Source organism: Colius striatus, chromosome 3, assembly GCF_028858725.1.
Source record: "Colius striatus isolate bColStr4 chromosome 3, bColStr4.1.hap1, whole genome shotgun sequence".
Taxonomy (NCBI): Eukaryota; Metazoa; Chordata; class Aves; order Coliiformes; family Coliidae; genus Colius; species Colius striatus.
The window spans coordinates 36,670,756-36,685,267 of record NC_084761.1 but is presented as its reverse complement, the minus strand read 5'-3'; the positions used below and the strand labels follow the sequence as shown (position 1 = coordinate 36,685,267).

The following is a 14,512-nucleotide window of genomic DNA, read 5'->3' as shown; positions in this document are numbered from 1 at the left end:
GGAATATTGTGTCCAGTTCTGGGCCCCTCAGTTCAAGAAGGACAGGGAGCTGCTGGAGAGAGTTCAGCGCAGGGCCACAAAAATGATGGAGTGGAGCATCTCCCTTATGATGAAAGGCTGAGGGAGCTGGGGCTCTTTAGCTTGGAGGAGACTGAGGAGTGACCTCATTAATGTTTACAAATATATAAAGGGCAGGTGTCAGGGGGATGGAGCCAGGCTGTTCTCAATGATGTCCAATGATAGGACAAGGGACAGTGGGTACAAGTTGGAACACAAGGGGTTCCAAAGAAACACAAGGAAAAACTTCACTGTGAGGGTGACGGAGCACTGGAACAGGCTGCCCAGATGGGTTGTGGAGTCTCCTTCTCTGGAGACATTCAAAACCCACCTGGACGAATTCTCATGTGACTTACTCTAGGTGGCCCTGCTCTGGCAGGCGGTTGGGCTAGATGATCTTTCAAAGTCCCTTCCAACCTTTAAGATTCTGTGATTCTGTGATCCCTGAGAACTGTTCATATTGAGCTGCAGCCCAGAGTAGGATACAGCATCCCAGATGGGGCCTGAGCAGTGCTGAATAGAGAGTTCAGAAGATTTGAATAGAGCTTCTAAACTAGTATGCATGAAAATACTTTAAAAGGTTATTTAAACAGAAAGTATAATTTTATTAAAATTGAGTTCTGAGTCTTCACTGAAACACAGGATGGTAGGGGTTGGAAGACACCTCTAGAGATGATCTATTCCAACCCCCTGCTAAAGCAGGCTCACCTAGATGAGGTCACACAGGAATGCATCCAGGCAGATTTTGAAAATCTCCAGAGAAGGAGTCTTCACACCTTCCATGAGAAGCCAGTGCCAGGGATCCCTTAGGCAAACAGGAAAGAAGTTTCTCCTCATGTTGAAGTAGAACTTCCTGTATTCCAGTTTGTGCACATTAACCCCTTGTCCTGTTACAGAGCTCTACAAGACTCATCTCATCCTCGTGACAGCTGTCCTCAGGTATTTTCCATAAAATCTTATGGTGCTCAATCTCAATCTGAGGGATTTAAATTCATTCTTAATCCATGCTTTGTGATTTTCTTTTGGGTTGTAAGTTTAGACAAAACTGTTATTTACTCTCTTAGCTGAACATTTCGAGTTTGATTGTGGAAGGCAGAACCAGCATTGGACTTGTAACCACGCTTGGGAAGCTCAGGGCAAAGGATTAAAACAGGATTTACTCCCAATTCTGAGATATGCTGTCCCGGTTTGGGCTAGGATAGGGTTAACTTTGATGAGGAAGTAGGAAGGGGCACAGCATGGGCAGCTGACCTGGGCTGGCCAACAGGTATTCGATACCATACTGACATCATGCCCAGTACCTAGGGGCAGGGAGCCAGGCGGGGGCGGTGCTGCGGAACCGTGGGTTCGGCTGCCGGTTGGGAGCGGTTGTGTCGGGTGCCGGGTGGTGAGCTACTGCGGCACACACCATTCCTTTTGTATATCCCCTCATTTACTGTTATAACTGTTTTTGCTGAACTTGTTTCTTCTTATTGGTGTTCTATTAAATTGTTCTTATTTCAACCTACGCGGGTTTCCCCCCCTTTTCTCTGGTTCCTCTCCCCGCTCCGTCGGGAGGGGGAGGAGTGAGCGAGCACCCTCGTGGCTCTTTGTTCCCAGCTGGGCAAAACCACGACAATGCTTTAAATAACTTTTATCTAACATTATTTCTCCAGATCTTGGGTTGTGAGTATTAGGCAACTACCATGGTTGCTTGAACATAAAACCAGCCATAAAAATGAAGAACAGATCAACCGGTGAATTTAATGTTGTTTTTACCTGACTGAAAAATCAAATTATTTTTTGAACTCTAAACTGGCAGTCTGCTGAAGACTACCTGCCTTGACTGCCACACGTACCCCACTGCCTTTAACAGTCTAGACCAGTCAAGAAGTTTTGTATTTATCTGTAAGGAAATATAAGAAGATCTCACAGAATCCAACATGATAGGGCTGTCTTCGGTAGCAAAGTGGATTTGCTGGCTGGTGGGATATGCCGTTTGGATGAAAACATCTGAAAGTGATTAAGCTGGATGTTAGCAGTTTTATTTATTTTGTTTTTAATGCGATGTTTAAAACAAGAAAGCAGAAAAAGATTAACAGCAAATGTTGCATTTGACGCAGGTAACAGGAATGGAACTCAAAGTTTCTGGGTACAGAAAAATTTCCAAGCATTTAATTTCTGCTTTTGCCTGGTGGCGGACGGCCTGATTAAGAGTTTAAAGGCCAACGGTGGAGACAGAGAATACGTAAAATCAGGCAGGTGAAAATGATGTGCAAAATTGTGTACTTAGCCAGTTTAAAGGCTCAAATAAAAATTCTATCTTCCTTACAAGAGGGAAGACAATACTTCAGGAAACTACAGGTGACTCAGAAAGACAGGGAAGCTCAAACAATAGATGGGAGAAATTTAAAGCACGCGTAAGAAACACTGGCTGGCCTCAGGAAACTCACACATAACCACACAAACTCACTCTAGCTTAGTAGGGACTGAACGAGTCAGCATTACAGTTCTAGACATTTCTAACTCTGAGGAAGAAACTGCAGATGCTTGCTGCTCAGATTATCATCTCTTCCTAATAATGTATGTATGTAACTAATGGAGACAAGGAAAGAAAGCAAATGGGCAAACTTGCTCCTTTCTTAGGATTTGGAAATTCCATCAAGAAAGCAGCTATGAAATACTCAAGTCTTGACATACGTTCTATAGGAAAATGTAACAATCTAAGAAAATTATATCGGAAGGCAATGGAACAAGCTTTAGAATGGAACATACTCTAGAGTATATTTTTCTTTTTGCCCCAAACCCATGGGAAATTTGATACCAACACACCCAAATTATGGCATTCCCAAATCAGGCCACAGACAACTTGAAGTAGTATTTAATAATAACACTAAATCAAGTTAGAAGTAATAATAAGTCTTCTTTAGCGTGCTTATCAGGAATATCACATGCCACTTCAGAAGGCCACTTTCCAGAAAAACTGTAATTTGGTTTCGTTTGTACCTTTTTTGTGTAAACATAGTCAGGGAGGCATACATTCAAACCATCCTGTCCCAAGTATGATGCAATATCACAAATAAGGTGCAGTTTTTATTTCCCAGACAAAACACCCATTGGCCTCTGGAGTTTCCTGCAGTCATATTTCAAAACATAGAGATGTTTAACAATTTATAGATTCATTCCTTTTCCCTCCATAGAATTAAATGACAACTTTTTTTTGTATCCCAGAGGAGGTTAAGCATATTTGTGGAGTGTTAAAATGTATGTATATGTATATATCTATCTGTCTTGTCTGCAAGTTATATCCACATCCCTGAAAAGACCCTTTCTTTAGAAATCTTTGATGCTGCCAAGCTGCTACAATAATTTGCTAACACAACTCATGTACTTGCCTACCTGTTAAACAGGTGGTATGAGCTGCAGTCCTTAGAAAGACCTATAGTCCTCATTAACACAAACAGTCCTGTTAAAAGTACAGAAGGCTCCTTTAACGAAGAGTTCGGAGAAGCAAACCGTCTTAATTCTTTATTACCAGATGTTCAGATTAGTATCACACAAGATTTATTTAAAAGGCCAAACAAAAGGTTCCTTCCATCTGAGATAAGGCAGACGCATATTTGTAGCTCAAGTCACCTTAGAAGGAAGCATAGAAAGGGCACCAATTCTTGTGCTTTGCAACTACCAGGAAGCAGGACCAGCAGTGATATGTGGACGTTACCAATGGAAAAGTTAGCTAACAATTCACACGTGCATACGCAATGCCAAGTATGGTTACCGCGTTGAGACTGCTCCCCACCATTAAAAAAGTGACTCTTCTCCCTTTGTAGCACACATCCAACTTATTTTGGGACGTGATTTGATCGTTATTACTAGCTGACCTTCATGGCCAATCCTGGCAGAAGTGAAAAGGAGGGAGAAAAGGGGAGAGGAGAATTTGAGGAGGCAAATGCTGCGGGAATGGTGCTCGAGGCCGCATGGAGCTGCAGCGCTGCCAAGAAGGGCACTTCTCGGCCATCCCAAGGAAAACGGAAGGGTAGACTTCGAACAGTTGTAGAAAAGCCCTGTAAAGCTTGGGGCAAGTTCAGCGTTAGGACTGGTGGCTCCCCACGGGCGTTAGGTCTTTTCCCCAGGTGAGTGGCATCACTAGAGGCGTGTGGAGGGACGGCGCTGAGGCAGCTCGTGAAGCGCAGGGAAACGAACGGAGCGCTCCCGCCTCTCTCACCCCGCGGGGGCGGGGACAGGTGCGCGGGGCAGGTGCGCGGGGCAGGTGCGCGGGGCAGGTGCGCGCGCCGCTCACCTGGGCGCACCTGGGCGTGCGCGAGCCGGCGGCGCCCGCCCCGAGTGGCGGTGGCCCGCCCCGCCCGCGCCCGGCCGCGCACGCGCACGCCTCCTCGCCCGGCGGCACTCCGGGGGCTCAGCGCTGTCATGGCGGCAGAGAGCGGCAGCGTCGGCAGGAAGAGATGGGGCTAATTGAGATCGCGGCGTGAAGGGGTGACAGCCGAAACTTTAAGTGCCCTTCAGAGACAAGAGTGAGTGGCGCCTTCCGCAGCCGGCGAGCGGGGCAGAGCAGAGCAGCCGCTTCCCGGCCCCAGAGTTGGGCGTCAGGGCAGCCCGCGCCCCCCTCCGCGGTGACGCCGGGCAGCGAGCGGTGAGTGCGAACTTGCTGGGCGGCGGCGTCGCTGCACCTGTCCGCGGCGGCAGCCGGGACGGCGGCGGCACAAGGGCAGAAGCCAGAGCCGCGGCAGACAGGGAGCCGAGCGGGAAGGAGGAGCGTGTTCCCGTAAAGAAAAGAATAAAATACCCCCCTGACGGCCGTGTGGGCAGCGCGGCTCTCTGTGCGGCGGGACGAGGGCGAGCGCGGACTTCCGCGGGAGAGGCGCGAGCGCTTCTGCGGCCGCCGGTGCCGTCTCCCCGACACGGGGCAGGGGAAGGGGGCCGGTGGCTGGAGGTGGGACCCTCGGACTTGTGGGGAGCGCCTGACTCTCCGCGACTGAAAAAATATCTCGGCTTGTCCTTCAGGGCTGTAAGGATCTGCCTTGGGGCAGAGAGCTGCTGACTGACGACTCCTGCTGAGGAGAGAGCTGGGACTCCGAGGGCGCGTCCTCCCTCCTTGCCTGCCTCTCGTCCTCTCTCCCTGCCTGCCTGCCTCCCCGCCGGACGCAAGTTTCCTCAGGAGCCGGAGGGGAGGGGAGGGGAGGACTGGGCCGCCGGTTACTTTCCTGTGAGCCCACGTCCTTCTTCCCAGAGCGGCGAGCCTGCCGCTGCCGTTGCAAGTCGTAGCCTGAAGTAAACTAGCCATGGCGAGTGAAGACAAACAAGTTGTTCAGCCAACAGGTGATGATGGAGGAGGAGGAGCGGGAAAAGAAGGAAATGCTGCCGAAGGGGGAAGTGTGCTGCAACCTTTGAATCCGGGAGTCCCCATCCGAGGTATCAAGATGAAATTTGCAGTGCTGACAGGACTGGTGGAAGTTGGTGAAGTGTCCAACAGAGACATAGTTGATACTGTCTTTAATCTGGTAAGTTAATTGCCTTTTTGGGCACGAGGGAAAGGAACAGCATACATGTGCAGAAGAATCCCATGCTTTTTGATGTTATTTTTCTGTCAGTATTTCTTTACATGTTTACACTTCCGCTATACAGCTAGGTTCTTTTTACCTATGGTTCGCAAAAGCTGAAAAATGAAATATGAGCCTCAGTATATACATTTAAACTTGAAACATCTCTAAGTGACATCCTCCTTAGTTTTCATCAGATACATTGTTACTTTATTTAGGACTGAGAAGTAAATTGCTGTGTTTAAACATTCAACAGGAGTACTCAACAAGAAAGTTAAATGTTGATTTAGTAACTCAAACTGTCATCAAAACACACACATTGTTGTTTTAAGCCAAAACAACTTTTCCGGTTGAGATGTTTATGTGTTTATTTCCTATTTGCTTGGGAAGTAGGCAGAACTTTCATGTTTTGCCTACAAGGGGTGGGAGTGTCAGGGAGCAGTTCATTCAGATGCTTTTCTTAACGCGCTTGTTGGGAAGAGCAAAATAAGGTTTCAGTGCCCTTTCTTATCAATCAATTAGGTAGTCAGCTGCTATTTTTAAAATACACTATGGATGCATTTTATACTTCATAACAGATATCACTAAAAATCAAGGACACAACTTTTCCTGTTGAAGCTGCAATGTAATACATACTACTGAACTTCTTGGAACACATTTAAAACAGTAAGGCCTAGTTGTTAATGTTTTCTTGCTGTAGGAGACCAGGTGTTAGGAGCAAAACTGACTTTAAGTTTAGAAACATACTCTGCCATTATCAGAGGTCTCAAAAGATCTCAAAAAATACTCATTGTTCTTCCTTCTTCCTTTTAGTGAGCACCTTTGACTTTAAAACGGTGTGGTTTCAGACAAACCAGGAAGTGAGAGCATGTAACAGTGTAAAGCTCCGTAATGCAGAAAGTTGACCTGAAAGGCATACTGGGATTTAAATGCTATTTACATTTCAGTTATTTTGTTAGTTATATTTCCTGCTACCTGCAAGTTTTAATGGCCACTAAATATTTGTACGCGGTATCTGTTTAATGTTTTTGAATATTATCTTCTTGAGTTACGTTAAATATTTGGATTTTTGAATATTTGTTTATTAACAGAATGTAATGGTCTGAATTGTTTAGATAAAAGTCTTGATACAGAGGAATTGCTGAATTGGCAAGAATGAAGTGCATATCAGAGGTTTCATGGATGCTTGAAGATGCTTAGAGTCCACTTGATTATTGTTTTTGACAAAACCCAATGCTCAGATATATGGATGTGAGGTTTAAAATGAAGTTCTGGTAAATAGTTTACTATTTAGGACACTTGTGTGAGACAAAATTGTTTATACCTGTGTTAAATTTTACTTTGTTTCTAGTATGGTCTTCCGAGTTGTGTGCTGGAGGTGTATTTTATGGCGGCAGGGGAAAGAGGTTCAGCAGAATAAGAAGAACGTAAAAAGTCCTTGTTTCTGGGATTCCTTTCTGTGCCATTTTGTGTGGGACGTGAAAAGTTCAGCTAGATTCAGAGAATCCTTAAGTTTTAAATTTAACAGGTCTGGAGAAATTGATCTGTGGGCTACATTCTCTTGGTTTTTCCTTTTCCAAATAGAAGTAAATGAGAGCTTCTGGCCCTGGAAATTTTTGAAACTGGTTTTTTTTCACTTTTTCTGCAAGTGAAACAACCTCTCTGAGAAGATTCCCCAACCATTCTAGCACACCTGCCTATGATATGGGAGGCTACAGTTCATGCTCCTTCACCATGTTATTTTAGCAGAAGTAGTCAGTCAATAGCTATCATGGAACAACCAGTAGTTTGGCTGTAAAGACACTTACCTGGATTACGTGAGAACAAAATCCAAATTTTTTAATATATAAAAAAAAAGTCCTTTGACTTCTCTGAGTCCTGGGAAAACAGATCAGCTACTGGTGGCTAATGAGGAAAGAGAGAATGTCTTGATGTTCTATGGTTTTATTAAAGCTGGTTTGCTTAAAAAAATAAACCAGTTTTTGTTACAGAAAGCATCTATTTTCTGGATTAAACTGTTAAGCTGACTTCTTGATATAACTTTCTGAGACGTGAGGTGCCCCTACAAAGCAATACCCATCCATCTGTCGTTGACTTCTGCCTCATTACATTTAGTTGTTAGCTGCAAGCTCTTTGTTTTGTCCTCTGAAATCACTCTGATCAGAAGTTAAGGCTGTGAAGTACTTGGTTGGCACTAATGTACTTACTTTTCTGTGCATATATGCAGAAAAGATATAACTTTCACATGAAAAAGCGATTCTTAGCTGTGGATTTTCTGGTAGTTTGTTTCTCAGTAGCTCTTGGAGCATGCTTTCTGGTGTGTGGGTAGATTTAGTTGGTACGAAAGTCATACTGTGATCTGTTGTTACTAATGGGGTTAAGCCCAACTTATCCCCTCCTGTTGAGTTTCATTCGGTTTGGTGACTCATAACGGCACCACCTCAGGGGTGTTAGCTGAAATCACTTAGCTTGCTTCTTGTGCTTTGAGACATACAGTGTTGAGGGATTTTTTTTTTTTTTTTCATTACTAAAGCAAGGTGTCTTTAGACCAGAGTGGAAGGAGTGCTTCACAAATATGTGTCGAAAGGTCTTTTTGCATACTTATCCTACATAGCATAACCACCTTCAAACGTGAAGAGCCTATTTTTTGAAAAGGGAGATGCACTGACCTAATTTTTATTTCTTCAGCAAATGTATTGCTCCTAATTACACTTTTCAAGCTTGCTGGGGAATTTATTTCTTTGAGATGGAGAATCAAGAGAAGCCCAAAGTGCTGTCTTGGTTGTTCCCTGTATTTAAGAGATCATGTTATATGTGAAAGGCTCAGAGGGTCAAATAGCTAAATTGCATGGCAATTTACCTTCTGCTTATTAAATAAATTTAAGCTTCTATAGTCCTGATTATTTGAGCAAATAACATAAGTCCAACAGTGTTGGATCTTGCAGCTGAGAACCACCTGTAATCTTTTCTCTGTCCAGCAGTATAGCAGAGTGTTTAGTGAGCTCACTTATAGTGTGCATCAGAAACCTAATTGTCTTGTTTTTGTTGTCTTCAGAAATTCTACCCTTAGAAATATTCAAATATATCAACTTAGCTTTGGTCAGTATTCTCCAAGAACCTAGTTTTCCAGCCCATGGTAGATATGACTGTGTATTTCAGCACTACTTAAAATTGAGAAAGAAAATATTCACTTTAAAGAAGCTGCTTATTCATTAAAAACTTTGAAAGCACATTCTTGTTTAAGTATTACTGTGTTCTGTCAGGCAAGTGGCTAAAGTATGAGTATACATTGCTGCTTATATGTTGTGAATTATAATTTTAATTGACTTTGGTCAGCAATAACTCCTTGAATTTCCTTTGTATAGAAATCAGATGAGTTACTGTTCATTACTTCATATCTACTCCACCTCCCTCAGTTTATTAAAATAAAAATCTTCCTAGTAAGAGAAAATGATGGAGTGGAAAAATAATTTACAGTGGGATGTGTTGCTAACTTAAAATAGCTATGTGTCTTTCATAGTAAACCAAAGACGAGTCCACCTCCTACTAATGAAGAAACTTTTCAGATAGAATAGTAGAAATAACTCTGACTTCTTTTAGTGTTCTCTCCTGCTTTTGGTGAGGAAAATATGCTTTGCCTCTGATTCTGTTGAGATCCTCACCAAGACTCACCTAGTGAGAAAATGTAAATGAGAAAGAAAACAGTCTTAGTTTTTATCATATAGTGTGATCTAAGGAACAAAGACTAAAGTTACTTTAAAAACTTCAGTTGTCACCTCTCCCTTCTGCCAGGCTTTACTAAAATTACAAACAAAAATCAGCGTAACTTTAAACAATTCTTACTGTTTACTTTCCTTGTTTTTTCTTTTTAAGGTAACCTTTTTCCCCAACCCCACTTGGCTTGTTTTATAGAACAAGTCTATGATAAGTGCCGGACTGCTACTTGTTTGCCTTTTGCTCGTGTGTCCTCTGCTGTCTTTGTCATGCCTCCACTGCTATGATTTCTGCACTATAAACTCTATTCATATTGAAAGCTAGTGGCATCACCTACTGATACAACAGGTTTCTAATGTGGTACAAAAGCTTCTGAAACACTAGTACAATGGATTTGATGAAATAGAAATTCCTATTTTTTTTGTCTCTGATCACAGATTTTTGCATGTACCTTCCTGTAGAAAACCCCCAAAGCCAATGCTGGCACAGCATTAAAAATGTACCATAAATGTCTTCATAACAATGCATTGTTTTCATTACCTTACTGTATGTTTTTAGAGAATGCTGGGATGTATTTTCTCTATAAACTTAGCAATGCTGATGAGAAGTGAGAGTACTCAAATAGTTTCTACAGCATTGTTGAATATTGTGTTGTTCTTAATATATACAGTCTCCCCTAGTAGGATCCCAGTAAGTACACCTCTAGCTACAGTTATCCTAGTTCAATCACTTCTGTCCATTTACAGTATAGATGATAAGGTAAGTCCGTGGCTTTAGTTGAGTCAAGCTAAAAATGGTAGTAACTTGGAGTCAGCTGTTTTAATGACCATGCATGATTTTGCTGTTTGTGAATGAGTGGAATTCAGCGAAACATCTGTAAAGCTTCCAAATCTTTCTCTTTATAAAACATATATATGCAGACTTCTTGCTGGCCCCTTTACAGTAGGAGGCATCACAGAATCACAGAATGGTAGGATTTGGAAAGGACCTTTAGAGATCATCTAGTCCAACCCCCCAGCTAAAGCAGGTTCACCTAGATCAGGTCACACAGGAACATGTCGAGGCAGGTTTTGAAAACGTCCAGAGAAGGAGACTCCACACCCTCCCTGAGCAGCCTGTTCCAGTGCTCCCTCACCCTCAGAATGAAATAGTTTTTCCTTATGTTTAAATGGGACTTTTTGTGTCTGCCCAGTTTGATGAATGAATTTAGACTGCTTGATTCCAAGTCACCTTCGTGGTTTTAAGGACACATAATTTAGGATATTGTAACAATAAAATATTATTTTGGTATGTTTAGCTGACTAAATATGGCTGAGAGATGTCTTTCATCAGACTTTACCTGGTTCAAAATTGTTGAACAATGAGAGTCATTTGTCCTTCACTTAAAATAAGGATTACAGACCCTCCATCTTGTTAGAATGTTTTCTGGGTAGTTGTAAATACACACTAAGTGATGTGTATATATTGTTTTTTCTTGAATCTATACAACTTGGACATTACTTTGTAGTTCGTGTAATTATTGGCCTTCGTTGTAAGTGAAGGAACTCGGGGAAGTTTTGTGGTCACTTGAGAAAGGTATGGAATGTAGTAAGTGAGATGGTAATGGCAATCTTGAATGAGACATGCTGTCAGTTGAGAAGAAAATTGTCTGGTCTCTGAAGAGAGACCACTTTGACTGTGGCATCAACTCACTTCTGCAGCTTAAAACACACTGTAAGACACCAAAATCTTAAGACCACAGAGGGAGATGTTCAGTTTTTAACTCTCTAACTGATCAGCTTCTCATGACAAATCTGAAGTTTCAAATTTCTGTGACAGCCTGTGAATGACACTTGCTCTGTGTTTTCCAGGAGAATTGACATTGTGTACTGCTGTTAGTAGACTCTGTACAAACCTAAAATAAAGCTGAAAAGGAAAGACTGAGCCAGTAATTTACATTTATCATGTCTTAATAATGCAATATTTGATAGACAATTTTTAATTAGCAGTTCGTTCTATGAGTAATACTGTTCACAGAATGCTTTAGTATTCCCTTTTGGAAGGGAACATATCAGTCCAATGACAGATTTTTCTTGTTGGTGTCCTGTAACAAAGGAAGGAGTCAGGCTTCTGTTGCAGTTGCTTTGCTGTTTCTGAGTAGTATTTTGTGTCACCTCTGTCAGCCAGTACTGGGCTAGATAGACCATTGGCCTGACCCAGTAGTGCAGAGATAGCACAGTAATGCAGTGACCATATGGACTGGCTCAGGGAAAGCATTTGCGGATTAGGGAATAGAATGAAATCAGTCAAAAGCATCAGAGGAAACAGGTGGATGGCATGTCAAGGTTGCTACGAAGGCTGGACGTTGCAGAGAGATAAAAATAGATAATTATTCCTGTTTGTTGAAAGAGATTATTGGAGGGAGGAACTGAAGTGTGTAGATTCAAGAGGAGTGTGAGCAAAGGGAAGTTTTTTTGAAGTGGCTGTATTGGATGAATACTGGAGGTTGAAGAAAATCAGAGGTGATGTGCTTGCTTAATTCTTTTTAAGGCAGTTTTGGTTTGGTATGGTGTTCTGTACTTGGTGCTAGTCAGTTGTATATTCAGATGCTGGAGCTTGCTGAGAAATCCCAGTCTTGTGAAAATCAACTAAGTATGGTGGTTTGTTTTTTTTCAAGTCTGATGAATGAGCTTTCTCTGTGTTTTCTTTCATGATCTGTATATTTGTTTTGCTACCTATTGGGGATCTGGCAGTCATTCTGAACTGTATCTCACTGGATGTGATGTTCTGATTTTTTTTTTTTTTTTTTACTAGATTAATCAGTGACTTAAAGCATTTATTATTTTGTCATGAGTTTTTGGCATTATTTTGTCATGAGTTTTTCATGAACCTTAAGGAAGATGATTTAATCTGTTACACAGATTAAATACATTCTACACTTTAGTCATAGGATGTGAAGTAGCTACCTTCAGTGTTTCTGTGTATAAAACTTTGTCAAATTCAGTCCTGCATGCACTAAATTTATGCATATCTTTTTAAAGGACTTCTATTTATTTAAAATGGGTCAATCTGGAAGAAAGCTTTTTTTAAAATTCATGATCGCTAATTACAGTTAGCTAACTTTCTGCCATTCCAGTGTCTACCCCAGCCCCTAGAGCCCTTGCTGGCCTCTTCACGTTTTTCATGATTGGTTTTTGGTATCAGCTTGACCTAATTGCTGATGTCCTAATTTAGATTATATTTCTGTTTTAACTAATTGTGAGTTTTTCTATTAGACTTGGTATTGTGCTAGAGCATATTATTGACTGTCCAAAAAGTAGTTTGTGGTTTTTTTTTTTTTTTCCTTTCACCTCCATCTGGAAAACCTTCAGACTCTTGTCCGGGACCTCTGGCCATTTGCCAGGAATCTGAAGGCACTAATTAATTGTGTAGAACAGGATACTGTTGCCACCTGCTTTTTTAATACCACATGTGGCCAGTGGAGACTAGTTTCTTGTGTGCAGTGCTCCATATTTAGAGCAGATAGCAATCGAGATGCATCCTTGCACAACTGCTGTAATCCAATTCACTGAGTAATGCTGTTGTATGAGTTGCAATTATACCTTTTCTGGAAACTTGCTGTAAGAGCTTGCATTGCTATGGTACTTTAAATCCCAAAGCTTCACAAATAGGCATAGGTAGTTTCTAAATAGAAACTAGTTTGTGGAGGAGAAAACATAATGTCTTCCATTGCCCTGGGTTCCTCTAGAGATAACTGAGGAGCTGGGAGCAGCTATGTCTTGGGCATGATTTTTTTGTTAATAGCTGTCTTGATGATGTTTAAATGATAATAGCTAGTGGGAATAGGATGTGCTCTAGTGCTTCCTGTAAAGTGCTCTTTGAGTCTGAGCTGCAAGGCACTTTACTATAGCTTGCATATAAGTAGTTCTATTGATATTTTGTATTATACATATGTCTAAGAAAAAATTTCACACGCACTATAGAACAAATCCAGATTATTTTTGATGTAACTGAAAAGCTGGAAGTGAGTTGTTCAGACAAAAACCTGTTCTGTTTTGTTGATGCAACTGAAGAAAGCAACACTTAAAGAGCTATTGGGTTAGCTTTCCCTTGCAATGGAAAATCAAAACCAGAGTAACCACTTAGGTTCCATCTGTTCTTGTCAACTCCCCTGCCTCTCCCCTTTGCCATCAGCAGTTGTTCTGTGCTGTAGACAGAAATAAATGAAGTCTGTTGTATTTGGCCCACTTAGATGCTTCAAATTTCTCATTTTATGCTGGACTAGCTTAGTAAAACAGAAACAGCACACGGGGTGACCTCTACCTTATTCTCTCTTTTGGGAATGTTGGAAGATTAGAGGCACCATTAAGCAGCAGGTAAGATGGTCTCTCCAGCGAGAGCAATTTCTCTTGTATAAAACAGCAAGAGAACCAATAATGTCATACAGTGTACTGGGAGATATGTGATTATGGAGTCCAGGATGCTGAATGTTTGCTTAATACATCTCTCAAATTGGTTCATTTATCAAAGTTTGCAGTTTTCAGAGGGCATTGTACTGGGTGCTTTTTCAAATCTGATTGGGATCATAGTGGGTGCAGAGCTCTTTGGTAGAATAAAATAAAGTCTGTTGCTGTATAATTGCTGAATAAAGGCTTTGAAAATCCTGTAACTTTGAAGTTTTAGTAATTTGTTATTAGAGAAGTCTTTAGGTGACACTTCTTGGGATGAGAACTGTGCTTCTAAGGACAATTGTGTTTTGCAGGATTCTTAACAGTTCAGGTAGATCTTGGAATCAAGCAATACTTAAAAAACGCCGAAACAAACCCCGTAGGTTTCTTTCTGTGGAATCATAGACATCAGTTCAAAGAAATGGCCAATGATACAGAAGTAGAATTGCTGATAGACCTTTAAACAATGCAATCATGAAGAGGGGAGAATAGGAACCAGATGACTAATGTTGGTAATGGTGCATGACTGTTAAATAAACAAATGGAAACTATCAGTTCAGTCAGCATCTGCCTTCTGCTAATGTTTTTTTTAAAACAAAACACGTGGTTTGTCTGTAGTTTTGGTTGTGAACTTGATTGAAAAGAACTTGCAAGCTCTTTTTTTATCCTCTTTAATAGGAACTTAGTTATATTGTAGGATTTGGTCTTAGCATATAATTTAGGTGCCATCATGCTGGTCTGATACAGAATAAGAAACTGAGTAACTGCAGCTTCTGC

General features: G+C 41.6%; 1 protein-coding gene across 3 annotated transcripts in view; it reads left to right on the top strand.

Annotated features, from left to right (window-relative positions):
• The first annotated feature begins 4,448 nt into the window (after positions 1 to 4,448).
• The window catches only part of LRBA (LPS responsive beige-like anchor protein), a 406,817-nt gene continuing 396,753 nt past the window's right edge, over positions 4,449 to 14,512 (top strand). For all 3 annotated transcript variants that reach the window (XM_061993733.1, XM_061993732.1, XM_061993731.1), the window contains exons 1-2: positions 4,449 to 4,687; positions 5,059 to 5,555. In XM_061993733.1, the coding sequence (XP_061849717.1) occupies positions 5,337 to 5,555 (219 nt within the window). In that variant the 5' untranslated portion in view covers positions 4,449 to 4,687; positions 5,059 to 5,336. The remainder of the gene's footprint in view (positions 4,688 to 5,058; positions 5,556 to 14,512) is intronic.